The sequence below is a fragment of the Mesocricetus auratus genome, unplaced genomic scaffold (genome assembly GCF_017639785.1).
Source record: "Mesocricetus auratus isolate SY011 unplaced genomic scaffold, BCM_Maur_2.0 Super-Scaffold_100013, whole genome shotgun sequence".
Lineage (NCBI taxonomy): Eukaryota > Metazoa > Chordata > Mammalia > Rodentia > Cricetidae > Mesocricetus > Mesocricetus auratus.
The window spans coordinates 53,974,982-53,996,984 of record NW_024429196.1 but is presented as its reverse complement, the minus strand read 5'-3'; the positions used below and the strand labels follow the sequence as shown (position 1 = coordinate 53,996,984).

General features: G+C 37.4%; 1 protein-coding gene across 1 annotated transcript in view; it reads left to right on the top strand.

The window, feature by feature from the left end:
• The window catches only part of Gmds (GDP-mannose 4,6-dehydratase), a 516,914-nt gene that overhangs the window by 196,655 nt on the left and 298,256 nt on the right, over positions 1-22,003 (top strand). Inside the window, exons 5-6 of the mRNA XM_040755777.1 lie at positions 13,928-14,120; positions 14,968-15,072. Of these exons, the coding sequence (XP_040611711.1) occupies positions 13,928-14,120; positions 14,968-15,072 (298 nt within the window). The remainder of the gene's footprint in view (positions 1-13,927; positions 14,121-14,967; positions 15,073-22,003) is intronic.

The following is a 22,003-nucleotide window of genomic DNA, read 5'->3' as shown; positions in this document are numbered from 1 at the left end:
TGCTTCTTTGTTTGATCTGCTCAAATCATCCTAAACAGCTCTACTTAGGTTTGAATGATCCCAAGAGTGTGAATTTTGAACATCTGTGATTATAATTCTTCACTAGAAAGAATGGTACTTCCATGGATTATTTTCTCTTAGAAGTTTTCCCTGTAAAACGTGATTGGTCTTTGTGTTTCCTTTAGTGTCTGTTTATCACAAAAAGTCTTTTTATCTTTTACTTATTCAGTGAGTTTTCTGTACATTTAAACTTTTTCCTTGCTTGAGAGACTGTGGGGATAGGCTGAGGCCTACGTCAAGCAAGCTGTGGCTCTGAGGACAGATCTCAGCTTCAGGGCACACTTGCCCTTGCCAGACAGGAGTACACGAGGAGCCACTAGGTCTGTATGTACTGTGTCATGGTTCAGCGCAGAGCTTGGCTTGCACTCGATATGGGAGAAAGCTCACAAATCTTTCTGCAGTCTTAATGTTAGTTATTGATGTTTATACTCATAGCTTTGGCACACTAAGAATTATTGTGTTATGCTATTTCTGCTGCTTTAGATAGTAGTGAGAATTTAAGAAATATAAACATCAAGAAATCTCAGTATTATGACATTCAAACAATCCGGAAAATCAGTTTGTTTCCTGCTGAAATAAGGATTTCTAGTTAGTGGAGAGCTAAAATAGCTGACTATATTGTGAAAGTCTCATCTTTTTAGACTCTGGGAGACAAAGAGGAACCTCCACAAGCTTGGTGAGTAGCCATTACCCACTGCACCTATGGAAACCAGTGCCGTGCTCTCTGTCTCCTATTTTTCTTTCCAGTTCTGTGTGAAAAATCCTTTTTCTGGGTACTCAGGGTGTTTCTGTTATTCAAATACTAAACAGTCTCCAGGATTCTTTCATGGTTACAGTGAGTGTCCTTTCTCTCTGATTTAAAGACAAAGCTACCTTGGGAGTGGAGGTACAAGTCTATAAAAGCAAGACCTTTCTTCTTTGAGGACCTCTGAGACCCTCTTCACCCCAGAGAAACCCTTCTTTCTTTTTTTCCTCTCTAGCCTGACTACTAAGCAGCCTGTCCATTCCGTGTAGGAGCTTGCACAGAGTTTTCAAACACTGCCTTTGCTCTGCCTGCCACCAGTACCTAAGGTTCTGTAGCTCCAGGGCTCCAACAATCGAGCGCCATTTATTTCTTCTTTTTCCTCTTTAGTTACAAAGTGCTTATTGGAAAACATTGTCTTAGCCACCATATGGTAACTCATAGATATCCCTAAGCTCCCATATCTCAATCTTACATCATTCAAATCTGTCACATGAAGTAAACTTTCCTAAATGTTTTATATTTATTCTGAGAAATATAAGACCATCCAGAACTTGGGCCTCTCTCCTCTGACTCTTCATTCATCCTGTGAAGTCCTCCTTAGTCCCTTTGAGCTTCATAGGCTGTCTTTATGGCTACCATCAATATTGTTTTTTCAAGTAAGGCTTTAGCAGAATAATCTGTGAAACCCCATAGACCATTAAATTAGTAACAACAAATGGGGAAATAAAACTAGAAGGAAAATTCAAGCTTGGGGATAGAGATTTAATAATATTGAGTGGCCTCATAGTATTCTTATACTGTTTTTATGTTGCAGTGTTCATTTACGTGAAGTATCCCATCTATAAAGAAGTTTGCTGATAGTATTGTGCATATGTAGTGTCACATTCATTCTTAGCAGAGTAAGACAGCTTTCTTTATATTTTTCTGCACTCATCAAGGAAATGAAATCTAGATAATATAGAAAAACAAAATACCTGGTGGAAACTATGTACTATAAGTTCTGGGTCACTGTTGATGGCAAGTTAGAAGTTTCATCAGTTTGTTTCTGTTGAGTCTGAGCATGTGTGAACATATGTGGTGTGCCATGTGTATTTTATACCAGTCATACTGCCATGCCACTTGCCTTGGAAAAAGTATCCTGTAGTTGGGAAATAGGATCGTAAACTCTCATTTGACCTTAGTAAACTCCCTGGGAAGGTCATTTTCTCAGTCATGAAGAACAGTCACAGATTGCCTGTGCTTTAAGACCTCAATTCATTGTAATATATCTCGAGGAAAACAAGGTTCTTACAAATAAATGATGACACTTGAAATTGTAGGCATTTGCTCATTTTGTAGCATCATTTTTTCATGCTGTCATAAATATGCCACGGTACCAAGCTGAGCTCCATGAAGTTCTGGAAGAACAAAGTGATTCCATTTAGAATGAGGGAAAGGTGCCCATTTCTCAAATGCCAACTGAGCACTTGAAGCCAGGTGCAAATTGTAACTTGCCTATCTTCTTCACAGCATGTTTCAAGACTAGAACATTTCTGCCACCTTTCCCAAAGGCCAACCCCAATTTGTGTACCCCATCTCTTTCTGTTTGAGCAGTCACCCTTCCTCTCTTTGTTCCCTTTTCAGCAAACTTTTTTTTTGTTTGTGTTCCTGATGTTTTTGCTGGAAGCTGTGTATCAGAAGAGCTGTTCTTGCTGAGAGACTGCTGTATATATTTTGTAGCCATTTCCCATTCTTCATTTCTAATAGCTTGAGCCTTGCTGATTGTATGTTTTGTTTCAAATAATAGTTTTTGATTCTTTAAGAAGTCTGTTGTTTTCTTCCCCTTTGTTTTGTCCTGCTTTAAACATTGTTTCTAGTCAGCTGTGGTGGTTCATTCCTTAACTGTAGCACCTGGAAGGTAGAGGCAGGCATATATCTGTGAGTTTGAGGCTAGCCTGGTCTACAGAGCTAGTTTAAACTTTCAAGTCATTTTCAGAAGTTTTATTTCTTCTAGATCAGTTCTTAATTACAGAGCTTACTGATTATTATTCTTAATATTGATGTTCACTTTTAAAAACTTGTGTGCTTGTAATGTGACTTACTCTATGGGAGATTACTTGCCTAGCAAGAACAAGGCCCTGGATTAGATCATTATCACCAAGAGGAAAAGAAAAAGAATTATGAGTCTATATCCAGCAGGATTCCTGCCTCCACCCCACTCCATCTATATTGTCAATGGTTATGTATTTTAAATGTATACCTAGCCTCTAAAAGAGTCTGTATGCATCCAGCTGAATACTCAGCATTTAGCAGAGAAACCCTGTCTCAAACCCCACCCAAAAAAAGACTTGGCATTTGGAACAAATTCTTGTCTCTTTGTTTTTGTTGATGTTGTTTTGCATGTGTGTGTCTGTGTGCGTGCGCGTGCACATGCACACGCACAAACTTAGTGGTGGTTGGTGGTAGAGTGTGTTTAAAACACTTAGGTTTATATTAAAGCAAACAGTGAATTCCTAGCTGTTCTTGATGCTAAGGCATGGAGGATCACTTGAACCCAGGAGATCCAGTACTGCCTAGGCAGTATCACTGGACTTCTGTGCCACTAATAAATAAATAAATCAAAGCACTCATGGCTATTCTTCCTTTGTGCATTGGAAGGTCTGCTTCATCCCTTGATGGCACCACCAAGCCTGGCATCCTGAGCCTTGATGTCCACCTTGGTTTATTCCTGTCCAGATTCTAACATGTTTGTAGCTTTATGTTTCCTTAGCTTCTGCTGTTTGGGGTCAGGCCTTCACACCAATTTCTTTTTAACTTTCTCCATTTAAATTTCCTCACTGTTGTGCTTAAGAATGGCAGTGTTGTGGAGTCACAGCCTTAAAGCATGGCCACATATTTCTCCTGTTTTCTTCAGTTACTTAAACTGAGGTGTTTGAACTATATTTGGGGGATTCAATGAGATTTTAGAATTTAGAATAATGATTCTAGTATCAGGGGTGATGCTTTATAAAAAGACCTAGAAAATATCAGGTACCATTCTGCTTCGAGGGAAGAGGGCAATGAATTACCCAGGGTGTGAAATGGATGAATGGATGCAGGATATTAGTCTTAAGAGTAGCTGTCAGAGACTAGGAAATGTAGTGTTGATAACTAAAGATCCTCTCTGGACCCTCAGGATAGAGATCTTGCTCTTATACTTCAGTTCCTCATTATTTTCATAAAAAAGGTTAATTGACATTGTCTCTTACAATCCTCAAATGAGTACTGGAGACACTTATCTGGAATTTTCAGTGGTATACAAAATAAGAACTGAAGAAGACTAATAATTAGGAAAAGAGAAACTAAGAATTAGAATGATTTCTTTGCTAGTTTCTAATGTTTTGTAGAACTCTTTATTGTTTTGTTTTCCATTTTTTATAAAACTTTAATTTTGTGCTGATTTCTGCCTTCTCTTCCAATTAATTTTTTTCCTTTTATTCTGTTTGTCTACTGTGGTGTAAGTATAAAATCATTCTCTTCCACCCACAAGAGTCTGCTTGTCTCACATCAGTTCACAGATCCCAAGGATATAGACATTGGCCAACCTTTAATCACAAGCAACGTGTGTAGGAGGGAAACAGAACTCTGCCATTAGCCATGTGACTTATTAGAGGCACATACAGATGAGGTAATAAAAGGGCGATTTATCATACCACTAACCACACGCACTTTAGGCATGACTAAAGACTTATACGGACATAGGCAGTGAACTACGTCACCAGCCAGGCCCACTTTTGGGCATGGCTAGGGGCATTACAGAGGAAGGTATAAAAGACTGAACAGCGGAAGTCTCGCTCTCTTTTCTGGCTTTCCGGCTTCCAGTTCAGTGGTGGAAAACTACTCGGCTCATCTGGGTTACTTGTTTGTCTCTTGTGGGTAATTTCTACAATAAATACTTACTTTTATTTTCAGTAAATGTGCCATTTATCGTTGCAGCATCAAATATGTAAAAGAAAGACAGAATTGTCTCACTCCAATTGACCTGTTCTCCCATAAAACCTAAAGTCTGGGTTACATATCAGTTTCACTGTAGGGACAACACAACACAAATTCAAGCACCACATGTGCCTCAGTTTAATAGTTCATACACAGGCCTGTATTCCCAGCAGATACAAGTAGAGCATAGCCAGAGACAGAGACATCTGGGAGAGTCCAGAATGAACATTACCCTGATCAGGGCCTCATGAGGAGGGGGGGTGGGCGTAGCAGGAGACCAAGAGACCAGGAGAGTAAAGGGAAGACCAACAACCAGGCAATCACATTGCTGGATTATATAAGGAAAGGAAGCTGGGGAAAAGGGCAGCCCAGAACCTGGGCTGGAATTTAAGGTAGCAGGCAGGATATGCCAGCAAGAAGGGCCCTTTAACAGGTAGGAACACATGGATGCTCAGAGAACCTAGCAGCCAGGTCTGCTTTGATGTGTTAAATAGGCACCTCAGTTAGCCATTTGTACTGGATTTGAAATCTAACACAAGGGTGTGAGTCCAATTATTTCTTTTCCTGCTCTCTTTGAATTATGAATGTTTTTAAAATCTTGAAATCGTCTGTTATGAAGTGTCACCATGTTTCATGGGGTTTTTTGTTGTTTGTTTTAATTTTATTTTTTTTGTCTTGCCTCTTGTGTTCTTGAGTATTCTATTCCCAATGCAACGTTACATATTTTTGAACAATGAAGGAACATTTAGTGATTTACACTGTGAACTCCCTTTCCCAGAAATTTTGCAAATCTTGAAATGAAGGCAACCCCTAAACCACCCATTGCTAGGGTCTACTTTTTCTGCTTTACTTTTCCAGAATGCAGGATTTTATTTTCATTTCACTTCTATCTGTAGGTCTTGATTTGATTGGATTAGAAGTGTGACATTAGAGCAAGCATCTTGTCTGCTGTTGGCAGTTAGGTAAAGGGATGGGGATGCTCTCTTGGGTCACACAGACAGTAATTGCTTTCTTTGATATGGTATTTGTCAGGCCTCTGATGATTTGCATTAATTATATCCACAGTTTCCCCCATCTCTCCTTGTTCATGTGGTTCTTAGGCTTTTAAAGAATTTTATATTAGTAGCAATGCACTTTAGTTCCCACAAAGCTTCTTGACTTTCTGCCACAGTGTTATCTTAATTCATCAGTTCTCTCTATTTGGAAACAAGGAGGTTGAACCACGGCAGGTGTGTTATTGTCATCATTACTGTGATGAACCTTTTTTTTCTCCTAAACATTCTTATAATTAAATATGGAATAGTCACTGATATTACACCAGAACAAAAATGGTATACTGTGCAAATATCTAAACAATGCTTCTAACTGATTCATACTTGTACAAACAGATGTGGAGCCACACTAGTAGACAAGACAGTAACTTAATTTAAGGAAATTTCAAGTAGCAACAGATTTGTACATAGAGAATACGAAAGAGCCAGGAATATGGATAGAGAGATGCACAGGACTGAGTGGGGAGGGACTTTGCAGTTTTGTGGTCCTTTTGGTTTGGGGTGGCTGGAAAGAAGCTCCCTTGCTGCACATCTGGCCAAAAAGGAAGGCTGCTTCTTGGCCTGTCTGAGCTAACAGGTTTTCACCCCAGTATCAGACTTCCAAGTCTTTATCGGTAAGTAGAATGATAGAGACTTAAGAACAACAACTTGGCTCATTACTTCTGCAGATCTAAGAAATAATTTCTGTGCATTTTGCTATAAAGAAACTGGATAGTTTCTTCTGGTAATGTTTTCTCATGCAGAAATCATGACAGATTTTCTACCTCATAAGCCTCTATGAAAAGCATCACAGAAAGAATGTCTAATTTTTTTAATCATTGAAGTTGCAAATTTATTTATTTTTCTCTTCCTTCTACTCCCACTCTTTCCATGTATCTCAGCCCAGCCTCAAACTCTTGCCCCTCCCACTTTAACTTTCCAAGTATTGAGATTAAAAGCTTATACCACTACAACTGTTTCACAAAACAGTGTTTTAGTTTAGTGTTTATTTTATAATAATTTTAATTGAAACAAAGCCTGGTTAATTTATGTTTTACTTGCAAAAGGAATTCAGGACAGATTTTAAAGGAATAGACTGAAGATTGTTGGAGAATACATAAGTAGCAGGGATTCATGACTCGGACATTAATACTGAAGTAGGAAAGAAAAATACCAATATTTTGTAAATGATGATTAGCAGACATCACCTTCCAGGTCCTCTGATCTTCCTTATGTTAGCAGTAAGAGCCAACAGATTTGGTATGGTATCAAATGAGATTAGCTTCCCTAGAAGAAGGTGAACCCCTTATAGGGTGAATCAACTTTGCAATGTAATAAAAGTACAGCACCCTGTGTCCTTTGACTTTTACTGGTACCTTTCGATATGATTTTCTTAACAAAATAAATTAAACTCATGAAAACATTTTTATTGAACAGATATTTTTGTGTCTTGTTTACTAATCACTCCAGAATATTGGGAATGGGACGGTGGAAAAGGCAATGGAGGTGGGTAGTGCCTCATATAGCCTTTCCGTTAGAACATTGTGCATTGTAGGGCTTTTAGCTTTGTCCAGTAAAATCCTCATGAAAATTTTACATGTGCATCTTAATTTACCTTTGAGTTTATAAAGGTTAACAAATATTTCACTTCTATTTGTGGCTGGAAGTTTTAACTGGTTGATTAACATATGAATGTGTTTCAGACCTGTAATTATGTTTTTAAATAAAATTGTAATGACAAGAAGATGAGAAAAATATGATGCAAAGTTGTGTGTAGACGCAGGCCTTGATCTAAGCTGGGGGAATTCCAGTGTAGGCTCAGAGCACTGCACACAGTGTGCAAGCCATGTTGAACTAGTCTTCTGCATGGCCTTGGCCATAGCTGTCTCCCCAGAGCCCCTTGTTAAGCTGTAGAGGCGTAGACACAATGCTCCAGAATAGCATCTACTCACATGCTGTATGTAAACTCAGAACTCTTCCTTCCTGAAACATAGCCACTACTGAACATACATGGCCAATGTGCTTATTCTTCCACTGCTTAATCTTAATCCCCTTCCCAATGTCATACATCACTGCTGCTACAAATATGCACAGTTCACACCTCATATCCACTTCTCATGTAGCTATTTCCTCCATGAGCTTGAGTTTTCTTTTTAAGTCTCTGAGTGCCATGGCCACACATTGCACTGCTCTCACCAGAAAATCCCTGCAGTCTCTTTTGTGTCTCTTTCCTGCCTCTTATTCATCTACTCCCACAAAAGAACAAGCAGGGCAGCTGGAGTCAGGATTCTGTTTTCCTACCCTTTTTCCTGTAACCAACCCTCATTCCCCAGTGTCAGACCCACACCTGCCTGACTCTACCAACCCTGGCGAAAGATTCCAGCTATTAAGTAAAGGCTGGCTCTCCCCACTGACTCCTGTTTACTAGGAACAACTAACTCAAGTTGGAAAGTACTGTTTTATTGTTGCTCTCTTTGATTCATAACTTTCTCTGGCAGAGGAGCTGTAAACAGTGCGTACTGCAACTACTTGTGTGGTCTGAGTCCTTTTCCACACAAGGCATCAGGAGCTTCCCTTGAAATTTTGTTAGAGGAAGCACTTTTTTTGTCTTTTGGCTTTGTTTTTACTATATTTAGTTCTTTCACAGACATATCAGTTTCTCTGAGATGACATGGAATCATGAAATTTCAAGTAGTTTATTGAGGTGTGTGTCCACATATGTGTGTGTGTGTCATCCTCGGACACTCTCCACCTCTTAGTGAACCTGGAGCTCATTGATTCTACTGGAGTGGCTAGCCAGCAAGGCAGAAGAAACTCCTCTTTCTCTACCTCTCCATTGATGGTATCATGGGAACAGAACTACTGCACCCAGACATTTTATGTGGGTGATGGAGGTAGAGCTCAGGTTCTTATTCTTGCATGACAAATACTTTACCCACTGAGCTTTTTCCGCAATGAGACTTTTAAAGTGGAATTTTCTCCATATGTGGTTTGTTCTATTATTAGTTGTATAATGATGTGATTTAGGGTCAAGTACTAAACTTCAGGCTTAGAAGTTTGTTAATCATTCTAGTGAGATTTCTTCGTAGCCTCTATGTAACAGGTTCTCTTCTGTATAGTAGGAACAACTACCAAACCAAACCAAACAAAACCAAACAAACAAAAAACAACATCAGAACTGTCTCTAGGATGCTGGTAGGCCAGTTTGCTGAAAGAGGCCTAGGGTCCAGTGTAGTGACTGCTCCAAGTGGGTTGCACTCAGATTTTCCAGGTGAGCAGATTCAGAAAAGGATCTAGGAAAACTGACCCTGAGGTAAATCTGGGTAGGCCAGAGGAATTCAAACTAAGGAACCAAGGAATTATAAGGACTGAAGAGGCAAACAGGAAATGTGTCTGTCTGCAAAGTGCCATATTTCCATTTTCCAGTTGAGGAGCCTGAAAAATTCATCCTTATTCATCATTTTTCTTTACATAGTTCATTATTGCTTCAATGGAAATTTCATTCCTATTGTACTTGCTCAATTTTCTTTTATCCTAGGTTTTGTGGATTTATTTTCATATTTGTGAATTTTATGTTTAAATTCCATAAATTTACACACAGTCTTCAGATACTGTGCAGATATATGAGATAGTACAGATAAGATACAAGTCTATCATCATGAAGCTTACATGTACACAGTTAGGTAATAAGCAGACAGATACAAGTTTGCAAAGAAGAAGGCATGATAATGTAGATTAATATAGAGGGAATTAGTGCCTGCTTGCTTTAGAGCAATGGTTCTTAACCCTTTGGGTGGTCTCATATAATATATCCTGCATATCAGATATTTACATTTCAATTCATAACAGTAGGAAACTTAGTTATGAAGTAGTAGCAGAAATAATTTTATGGTTGGAGTTCATCACAACATGGGGAGCTATATTAAAGGGTCACAGCGTTAAGAAGGTTGAGAACCTATGTGTTAGAGGATTTAAGAGAACTGAAAGTTAGTGACAGGAAAGGGTGAGTGGGAAGGGTGCCTTCACTCACTGTAGGGACAGCAAAGGAAAGCCTTGAAATAGAACAGAATAGTCTCAATGTGAGAGCAGCTAAATGGCCAGAGTGGCCAACTGGATCATTAAAGAGGGAGTTATGCCTAGGATGAGTAGGGAGGGAATCATCTGAAGTGGTTGAGACTATTTTGTCATTATGCATGAAGGGATTATTGGGGATCTAGGGTAAATTGGTGAGAAGGCTTTGATCTTTGTGAACTAGGAAGGGAAGGAATAATTGGATGAGTCCTAAGCTTTGTTTTAGATAGATACCATTTATATGGAGACAGGGAAAGAGGTAGAAAGAGCTTTGGGAAGAACAACTTGAATTCAGTTTAACTGAGGCAGTATTTGGTAGACAAAGTAAGAAAAGCAAAACTTAGGACTTTAGAGTCATGTTCATAGTGATGGTGAGATGGTTATTGAGTCCATCACATGCCTAGGATGTGGGTACAAGGAGAAAAGCCACCTCTCCCAAACATGCACACTGAGTCCTGGACCTGAAGCAGATGTGTCCTGAACCTGGTAGAACAGCGTCACAAACTTGATGGTTGCCATCAATGGAGTATGAAGGGATCTGAAAGAACATGAGGTCCAGAAGCAGGTGAAGAGGTGTTCTAGAGATGGAGTTAGGGCAGGGTTTGGTAGACTTTTTCCCTACTTTGCTTTCTTTCATGGCAGCCTGATTTATCTTTTCTCTTTGGCATATGAAGTATGATGCTACTCACCAAGTCATCATGCTTCTGAAAAATGCAGCTCTTTTTTTATGACTAGTCAAAATATAAAATATGTATATTTTACTTTAGAGTGATGCAAAAATACAGGTATTCTGTAGAATCTGAACTTTAAATTTTGAATTTAGGTCTTCACAGAGTTAGTGATATGGGGCCCACATACTATGTCTCCAGCACAGGCAGCCCATAATCCTCAGTAGAAACCATTTGCTGAGCTAGAATGTACAAGGTTTGGCAGAATATCTGTACTTCCGGTTGAGAGTATGTTTTTGGGGGTGGGGTGGGTTATCAAATTGTAAGTCCTGGAATATCAGTGTGGAGAATATCAGTAATAAACAGTAATTTTTAAACTACTTCCTTTGGCTATTAAGTATAACTATAGTTTTAATTCAGAGGTCAGAAAACTGTTTCTATAATGGGCTAGATGATACTTTCAGCTTTGCATTCTATGGAACAAATTCATTCAGCCCAGTGATTGTAGTGTGAAAACAACTGTGGAAAACATGTAAAATAGTGAGTGTGGCTGTGTCCTATAAAACTTTATTTCATAGTGGGCAGCTGGCCAGTTTTGGCCCATGGGCTGTAACTCTCCAGACCTCTAGTGTTTTGAGACTCATACTCTTAACCTTTAAAAGCTGAAGCTATAAAGTGCTGTTTTGACTGGCGTGGACATTTAATTTGTTATTTTATGTTAAAAAGTATTTTTAACCAATTCTCTTATAAACTAATCTTATTCTACAAAATTTTGACTACCAAATATATGCATTCTTTTTCATGGAGTTACATAAAAATTGTGGGGAAAGTGTTTTAAAACAGCTGACAGGCAGCCATCCTACCCTATCATCCCCTGCTGCATACACTACTGTCATCTTAACTGCAGTGATGCTTTTCCGTGAGTATGTCCTCTGAATGGTGCCCCAATGCTTCTGTCAAGTAGAACAGTTTCCTTGCTGTGCTTCCGAGTCTGCAGGGACACTTGGTTCACTGAGAACAGAACACATGTGCCGTGTTGTCTGTGTTACATTCACCACGCCACTCTGTGCTCGCTGTTCCCTTTCTGTTTCAGATGAAATGCTTACCTGTTCTCCCATCTGAATCATTTGTTCATTCAAACTGCTTAGAGTGATGTCCGCCCACACTGAGGACTTAAATAACACTGTTATTGTTTTAATAGAGCTGTTGACACGCCTGTCCTGAGGCCTTTTCAGTGTGTGTTCCCATCAACATAGGGCCAGGGCTTTTCCTAAGAACAAAACCCTCTGTGTCCAGAACATTCAGCAGAAATATAATAGCCCTTTCAAAATACAGTGTTGGGACAATTGGATCTCCATCTGCAAGTAATGAAGTTGGACCCCTAATTATATACAAAATTAATTCAAAATAATCATATAAATAAATGTAAGGAACTAAAAATTAAACATAGAATGCAACATATGAGTATACATTGATTTTAACTCATGCAAATATATTCCTACAGAAAGCATACATAACAAAAGCAGATAAATTAGACATTTTTTGTTTATAAGACACTGTTTACAATAATGAGAAGGGAACCGTCATGATGTGAAGAATTTTCAAGTTGCATATCTGACAGTGTACTTGTATCAGAATGTAGAAGAAGTCATCAGAGCTTTAAAAAATGGGCAAAGAATTCAACGTACACAGATGGTCACCAAGTGCACGAGAAGACCCTCAATTTCCTTAGTCCCTGCAAGTGCATATCAAGACCACAGTGAGAAAGCACTTTAGACCTCCAAACATGACTGTAACCTAAGGCCACAAAAAGTGTTGACTAGGCTATGCAGATATCAGAACCCTTATTTGTAGTAGTCAGTGAGACTGTGAAATGGTGTGGCAACTTTGAAAAAATATCGAATATGGTGTTACCACATGCCCTGACACCTGGACACCTAAGTCACTGTATCTAAAAGAGATGAAAACGTTAAGAGAAGGAAGCTAGTTGTAGAAGCCCACATATTATGTAATCTCATTCATAAGAAATGTTTACAGTAGGTAAATGAATAAAGGAAAAAGAAGCGTGATCAGTGACTGTCCAGGTCTGAGTGGGAGCTGGGGAATTGACTACTGATAGCTACAGAGTTTTTGGGGAGTGATAAAATGTCTGAAGTAAGATGGCAATGATGTTGCATAGTGCTGTGAATTATGAAAACCATTAAATTGTAAACTTTAGAATGGCAAGTTTTATAGTATCTCTATAAACTATTTTATAGTATATTTTATGTATCTCTATAAAGTATTATTTAAAAGGAATAAAATGGAATGGGAATGGTGATGCATACTTTTAATCTCAGCATTCAGAGGCAGGACTAGGTAGATTTCTGGGAATTTAGGGCTAGCCTGGTCTATATATAGTAATCCAGGTCAGCCAGGGTTATATAGTAAGATCTGCCACACTAAAACAAAATAAAATAAAATGCTGGAAAGTTACCTCAATTTGTAAAAGCTTTAGCTTTGTAAGCAAGAGAACGTGAGTTCAAATCTCCTGTACCTATATAAAAGCGAGGTGTGGTCTGTATACCTGTAATACGAGTTTTGGGGAATAGGGATAAACAGATTTTAGGAGCTTGCTAACCAGTAGGCCTAGTTCAAAACATGAGTTTCAAGTATACCATGTCTCAGAAAATAAGGTGGATAGTAATAGAGAAAGATATATAACATCCTTTTTAGGCCTCTGTGTGGTGTCTGCACCTATATATGTACACACACACACACACACACACACACACACACACACACAATGGGGGTATAAAATGGCCTTATTTTTACTTTGTGCCTTTTTAAACATTGTCAATGAAATGCAGGTTTTCTTTTTAATTTCCTGGCTACGCCCTAAACTTTACATATAGCCAAGATGATATGGATATAGCAGGTGGCGTCTTAAAGAGCAGTTGATCAGCTTCTAACAGTGCCCTTTTTTAAAAAAAATAGTCAAAAGTCATGTTCTCAGAAATATGTTATCAGCCTTTGGTGCACAAACATTAACTGGGACTTTTTCAAACCATGAATTTATCTAAATACCGACCTCCAAGAGTTTGGTTTAAGCTGATTTTTTTTAATGAATATCTTTTGAAGAATAGAGCATTGCCCCCATCATGCAAAGCTTCTCAGGAGTTCAGCTAGCATGCTGAGGAAACACAAGGGTGTTAAATTGTTTGCCACAAGTGCTGAGTGGATATTGATGTAGTCTTCAGCTATTTGATACTATCCTCATTGGAAATTCTGAAAGGAAATAATACGTCTTGTCTTCTTACCAGCATACAATCCTAGGATGTAAAACTTGTGCTTGTCACCTTGCCATCGTCTCTCACTGATGGCCTTTAGTGCACCTCTTCTCTGCCTTCTCTTTCCAGATTTCCTTTGACTTAGCAGAATACACTGCAGATGTCGATGGAGTTGGAACCTTGCGGCTTCTGGATGCAATTAAAACTTGTGGCCTTATAAATTCTGTGAAGTTCTACCAGGCCTCGACTAGTGAACTATATGGAAAAGTGCAAGAAATACCCCAGAAAGAGACCACCCCTTTCTATCCAAGGTCGCCCTATGGTAAGGATACATGTGCCAAGTTGCATGTAATGTTCTCTGCAGGTGTGGGGATATTTCTGCTTTACTTCTACACACGTTTCATAGCTGAAGCCCTTTGGGTTTGAGATTGACATTCAGATAGACTAAAGTGACTGGACTTGTTGGGAAACATACCACATGCATTATTGCCATTACCTCCAGGTGAATTGGCACCTCTTGCCAATCCCTGTTCATCCAACCTTTCTACACAGACCACTTTAAATAGAAATTCGACCCAATATGACTCTTTTTTCTAAGCTGTTAGGAGATTGTTTTGGAGCAGTGAGCTTTTGTGTTTGTTTGTTTTGTAATTTTCACTATGAAAATTTCTCTGAGCTCAAACCTAGGAGGGAAAAAACAGACTTATATGTACTACATTTGTAAAGAAAATAGTCATTAAGGATGTGTATATGATACTGTTTAAAACAGTTTTAATCTTAAGATCACAAATATTGTCTTTATAATTATCTAAATGTTTGTGTATGTGTGTGCATTTGTGTGTGAGCATGCAAATGTGTGTGTGTACATTTGAGGGAGTGCGGGAGACAGACAGTGAAAGAGAGACAGAGAGTCCTAAGAAAAACGAACTTGACATATTGTATAGTGTAGTTGAATAAATGAGATGGTAAAAGTATTAATTAAGAATGGTACAAAGTAAGGAATTTTATTTCTAATACTCATGATAAATTGGCACACAATGTTTGTTTTGTCTTCTGATTCATATTAGCCATTTTGATGCCCTATAGTGTTTTGTCAGTTATTACTGATTGAGGTGAATAAAAGCATGGTCCTTGAGAGTAAACTTTGTCTTTAAAAAATTATTCCACAGGAGCAGCCAAACTCTATGCCTATTGGATTGTGGTGAACTTCCGCGAGGCTTATAATCTCTTTGCGGTGAATGGCATTCTCTTCAATCATGAGAGTCCTAGAAGAGGTAAGTGAGTATGTTGTTAAAGGAGAATTTGAGATTTTAACTACAGAAAACGGTGTATATATATTCTGTTGATGTTCTATAGGTTGAAAAAGTTACATCTACTTATATAATAAATGTCTGTGGTAAATAAAGAAATATAAACCCAGCTTTAATTTATAAGAACTTTTTAAAAATTCTGTGTGAAAAGCTGGACTGTGTGCCAAATTTACTAGTTTCATTAGTAGTTTTCAACCCAAATATTGGCAAATTTCTGTGTGAATGCAAAGAATGATATAAGCTGCTGGTGATTTCTGTTACTCATTACTGTTTACCTAGTCTCAACCAGCTGAAAAGTATCTTCCCTTTACATTCTAGAAGAGACACCTGAAATTATCGTTTCTAAAAGATATTCTAAAATCACTTTGAAATACATTATTGGTTTTGTTTGTTTTCCGAAAACGTTTTTGTTTGCGTGGGCTTAGTTAACATTGAGACTTTTGGCAATATCACTTCTATTTTCAAAATTTGGTTTTAAGTAAGAAAACTGTATACTCCCACCATTACTTCTGATTTAATGAAACATGAGAAATATTAACCAAGCTAAGTGTATTCTTGTGGCAATAGAACCCACAATATCATTTTTTACAAAGTAAAACTTATTTGTATAATCTAAATCAAATACATTTTATTAAATTTAATGGCCATGTAGTCTTAGAGTGTAAGAATTAATATGAAGCCTTATAGCATAAGTTACTTCTTGTCCAACAAATAGTAAGACATAACTATTTCAATGAAATTTTATTTGACTATATACTCACCTAATTAAACCAACAAGTCATAGAGAAAGATTAAAGTGACAGGTTTATAAAGGTGTCTTTAGCATCACATATTTTTATTTTATAATTGCTTAAGTTAACAATTCCCATGAATGCCAACCTCCCATCTCTGATCTCACACACACACACACACACACACACACACACACACACACACACACAGACACATACAAAAGCTAAAATAAAAATTACTAAAAAGTTTATCACATTAAATTTACTAAATTAAATAAAATTTGACCTTGTAATTATAAGTCATTTTATTTTTTATTTTATATAAAGAAATCAGTGCTATTCTGTTCTTAAACTCTGTTTATATAATTAAATAATTAAAATATAAATATTAATATATGTTAATACTAGCTTTGATAAAACTCCTGAACTCATATAGCATTTTTAAAAGTTAAAAAAAAGTTATTATGGAAGTAAGTCTTTTAAAAATTAAGCATTTTTTTCTGTCGGACATTTGTGCCAGACTGAAACTATCTTAGAGGAGGATTATACTATGTTTTTACATCTCTAGCATCTGAAGACATCCCATTGTGCTAATAAGCATTAGGTAAATATTTTAAAAGAAAGAATGTGCATCCCCTATTTCAAAGAAAACTGTAATGACTTAAATTTAGGACATCAGAATTAGAAAACAGTAAAAATGTATATGAGAGTTTTTATGAATGTTGTTTTAAGGTTCCACATATATACTAGTTAAAACTAACACAAACTATTTGTAGTAATGATTCAGTCTGATATAACTTGATGAGCATTATACACTTTTAAAATTCTTAATATGTACAGCTACAGCTTAGTATACTCTTACCAAGGGTATGGCTGTGATGAGCTCCTTTCCTTTGAAGATTCAAACTTAATTATTCATTGGCAAAAAGATTATTTATTATTATCTAAACTATTTAATTTCTATAAGAAAATTGACATGCACATAATCTTGCCTTTATTCTTAGATTTATTTGAAAAACTAGAGTTAGTAAAACTGTGATGCCAAAGGGATATTATTGATATAGATTAAAGCATGTGGAAAATATGAAAAAGATTCTTTGCTTCGTTAAAGTATCTCATACATAATGACACTTGAATTTTTTCAAATACACTATTTACCAGTAGTTAACTCTTTCTCCACCACCGACCCCTACCTGATCTCATTTCACCATATAGCCCAGGGTGATTTTAAATATGAGATCTTCCAGCCTCAGAATTACATGCATGTTTCACCATATCTACAAAATTACTCTTCTATTCGAGACTGCTCTGTAAATTAGAACATTATAATGAAGTCTACTTAGTAAATCTGGCAATAATATTTACATTTGCTTTTATTATTCATTGTATTAGACGGTAAAATATAACTACTATTTATCACCTGTATCTTGCAATCAGCCCACTATATTTTAATTAGTACATCTCCAGAATACTTTGGTATGTCATGATTACAGATTTGTCGATTTGTAAATAGTATTAACAGAAATTTATTCAGAATAAAATAAAATGTATTTACATTAACATTAGGAAGAAATCAAAAACAGATATAATCTACATCTAAGTTCAAAAGGTTGAAAATATTAAGTGATTAAATTAAACTAGATTTCCTAACTTTGATGATTATGGCATCATAATTAAAGGGTGAAATTAATGTGATATTGAATGCTCTTGATTTTTGTTTTCAATGTAACTGTAGAATTAGAGGCTTTGATTCCCTGCAGTTAAGGAGTGGCTGAATCTTCAATAAGACTGGCCAGGGTCCAGTCTGGGAAAAGAATGGTCAGCCCAGGAGTATGCCTACTAAACACTGTCCAGTGCACAGAGTGGCCGTGCTGAAGACATCATCCCTATGAGATGTGGGAAGTATATTTCAGTCCAGCCATTAAGATTAGGATGTGTTTCTTATACTCACTCACGGTCTTTTATCAGTAGGAAAGTCTGTGCACTGTAGTGGCAGCTGCTTCTAGAGTAGACAGTACACTAAAGAGGCAGAGTTGGAGTAAGTGTACCTACCTCCTTGACTGCTAGTTAGTTTATCAGGGGTGAGGAACATACAGTGATTGACTTCACCCCAAGGCTTTGCTGGCCTGAGCAAAAATTAGGTTCCATGTGGATGATGTGCTTCTTCTACTCTCCTCCCACTCTTTCTTTCCTTCAAATGCTTAAGAACAGGGCATTTGGAGTTAGAAGTGTAGCTCAATGACAGAATACTTACCTAGCTAGCATGCATCTAGCCTTGGATTCTAGTTTTACAGAAAACAAGAATAGGACATTTGCTCAGGTATGGTAAAATATTCTCTCTTCTCAGAAAGTTTTGGGTTTTTCATTCCCTTTCCATATCTGTTAAAATAATAAAAATAGAATATATGACTCATGTAACACAGCTTCTTCGCTGGTTGTAGTCTCTAAAGTTAATAGCAATTGTGTCTTCCTCTAGAATTCCTTGGTTTCCCTAGTATTTCCCTAGACTGCTGAAGTCTAGTGTGTACCATCAAAAGGTGTCCAGTGCTTATCTTAATGTGTATTTCATCACTCATGTTCACTGAACTGAAGAATCAGTAGTTTGCTTTCCATTATCATCTTCATAGGAAAGTACTATAATAGTGAAAAACTTAGGAATAACTGATTGGTGGTTTAACACTCAAAAAGTTCTTTTGGAGATGTTTTGACTGCTTTGTGTAATATGTATTCTTTATATATGAGGGCAGATTCATGAATACTTCTATTTTTCTAATTTTGATAACTAAGATTATAAATAAGTCTTTTGAAAGAACTAGGAAATAGCCAGCTCTCCCAAACTACTTTGAAAATTTATGGGAGAAAGACATTTATAGATCATTCATCCTATGTTTTCATGAATGAAAGAACTAAGATCATAAATCTAACAAATGTCAGCTGAGTCTGAAAATTACCCTGGGAGAGGTAAGCCATATGAACCTTCTTTAGATATGGAAACTGTATGTAAGAATTTTAAAAATCTGTGTGAATGTATGTATGCATGCATACAAGTGTATTTCTGTGCGAAAAGGTATATGTGTGCCTGGCGCATGTGTTGAAGTCAGAGTATAACTGTGATTGTTGGCCTTCAAGCACCTTCCACCTTTTGTTTGAGACAGTCTGTCACTGGCCTGCAGATTTGCATTCCTGGTGCCCTCAGACTTGAAAAGAGAGTGTTGGATCTTTTGGAACTAAAACTAAAGATGCTTGTGAGCCACTATGTAGGTTCTGGAAACTAAACCTGGGTCCTGTGTAAGAGCAGCAAGTGCTCTTAACCATTGGACCATTTCTCCAGTCTATAAAGCATTATTTTTAATAAAATATAAGTGTGATAAGAAACAAATGGCTAGTATCAATAAGCTGTCAGTAAAAGAAATAAAACTAATAAAACACATTAAAAATCATGGAGCAATACCCAGTTTATAAAGTACTTAAGATAATTAGCAGTTTAGAACTGCCCACAAATGGATGGTGTGCTGCCACTGTTTGGATTTTGAGCCATTTTTAGATGATATAGCACATTCCTCTAAATATGGGCTTCATAAGAAATCATATATATTTATCTAAACACAGTGTTCACCTCAGTGACATTTAAGGTTCATGAACTTGTGGGTTTAGTGGTAGACTTAAGCATTTGTTTAGATGCTAAGTATATGTTGTGTAAAAGTCTGTTATTATAAATTAATCTTCAGAATTTTTAAGCTGCCATTCTTATACAAAATTAATTGCATAAGTTATAGTAAATCTTAAAATAATTTCCTCTTTGTTCTATTCTAAATTATACTGGTTAGTTGTTGCTTTAAAGATGTTTCATACTCTTGGTGAAGCTAGGGGAGTGAGTGAGAGATTAGGAGAGTGACTTTGTCCCCCAGGGGAACATGTCCAGTGTCTGGAGATACTTCTTGTTGTCACAACTGCCTGATATTTGCTAAGTAGTTAGATACTGGGGACTCTGCTGAACATCTAACAGTACATAAGAGAGTCCCTCATAACAAACAGCAAAAGCCAGCACAACCACCTGGCAAAATAGCAGTCAAGTTAAACATAAGAAACCAATGCCCTACAGCTTCACTTAAAAAAATCATCTTAGAGAAACTATATGAATGAATGCCATTTATAACAGTAGGTATTGGAGTTGGATGCCTTTAGTCCCAGCCCCCTGGGACTAAAGGCAGGCAGATCTCTGTGAGTTCAAGGACAGCTTGGTCTATAAATTGAGTTCCAGGCCAGCAGGATCTACATAGCAAGAATCTGTCTCAAGAAACAAAAAATAAGATACTGATTTTCTTTGAACACTGCTTTCATGGTGTAGGAATCTTTCATGGAACTAGAGCAAGTATTTAACACTCTTGTTTCTATAGCTGCATATGAGACTATTCCAGCCATGGGTCATTGAGTCATACATGGCAGACCCAGTTCAGGAAAGCAGTCAACAGAGCTGCAAGATAAGGACTTTGACCTACTATTTCAAGACTGAGCTCTCACGTTTGCCACCTGGTGATCCATAGGATCCCATTCCACCCCTGCTTATCTTTAGCTGTTACCTTCAACAAGAAAAAAATCTCTCTGTATTTGTTAATAAACCACCATTAAAACAGGTTGCAGGTAAATGGACTTTGGGTGCCCATTCCACAATGAGGGATGCTCTCTCAGCCTGGATTCTTGGGGGAGGGCCTAAGCCCTGCCCTGAATAAAATTACAGACTCTGGAGATTCTCCATGGAGGGCCTCAGCCTCCCTGGGGATCAGAGTGGGGATTGGGTGGGGGGCTGAGGGCCCTGGTGGGGGGCAGAGGAGGAGGGGAGGGAGAGGGATCTGGGATTGACATGTGAAGCAACCTTGTTTCTAATTTAAATACATTTAAAAAAACAGGTTGCTGGTAATCTTTTACTACACATAATTACAGCAATAAAGTATGAGAGGCTTTCTATAAATGAGAGTTTTCCTGCAAAAATTTTGAAATTTATGTTCAATTTGATACTCTAGGAGATAATACAATGCATAATATTAGAAAACAACCTTTCTTCTCATGTGAATAATACTGTGAAGTAGAATGCTCCACAGAATTGCAATTCGCAAATTACAGTCACGCTGGTATAGTAATACCAAGGAACAAGCAAACCAGTGTCACCAGCTCCATATTTTATTTGTATTTTTATCAAAGGTGTTTGGGTGATTTCTTTTATAGATGAGTATCAGATCCTTGCCTCACTGATGGTGGTGGTGCAGACAATTGCTACCCATCTTGAAATCATGGCATGAAGTAATCTCCTATTGGAGTTCATGGGGCCGTAATAGATTTTAACAACCATTTTGCCTGTTCACAAGTGGTTAATTGTTGGCTACAAACCTTGCCTTTCTGGTTGCATTACAAAGTGATATCATCTCATTTGCCAGTATATGTGTGGACAATGATAGTCCACACATGAAATGTACCTTTGGGGATAATAGTGCTGTCTGGCCCATTGTACTCTGTGAGTAGATGCAGGATAATTGCTTAGCCACAAAAGGCTTCTGAAGTGATCCTTGTATTACTGGCAGTGGTTATTACCATCAAACAAAATATTTCTGCCTGCTAAGTAAGATGATACTTCTATGATTGTCTAATTGAATCAAAGGTGTTTTTCTCCATAATGTTTCATAATTTATATGTAACTTTTTTAAAAAACAAAACTGTTTATCTGGTGCCAGAATGACCAGGCAGTTTTTTGCTCAGGCTCCTTGAAACCTCTATGTCAAGTTCTCATTCAGACTTTATTTTCCTCGTTTGCACATGGAAAGGATGGCCATACCTGAGAGTGCATAGTGAGACTCACCTGCTTATCAGTTCACTGTGCAGGTAATAAGGGAGAATTATGAAAAAGCTTATCGCCATGCCTTGTGCATATGAGCATTCTTTGCTTGCTTTCATTTTTTTCTTTTCTATTCAATCATTACAAACAACTTAAAAAAGGGCATCTCATGCCTGATGTTGTTATAATTATTACTGTTATACAGTCTGTGCCTCTTGGGGGAAAGCAGTCAACCTACACAGGAAATTTTTGTTTAAACTACACAGGTGTGTGTGTGTGTGTGTGTGTGTGTGTGTGTGTGTGTGTGTGTGTGTGTGTGTGTGATTCCTTCCTTAGG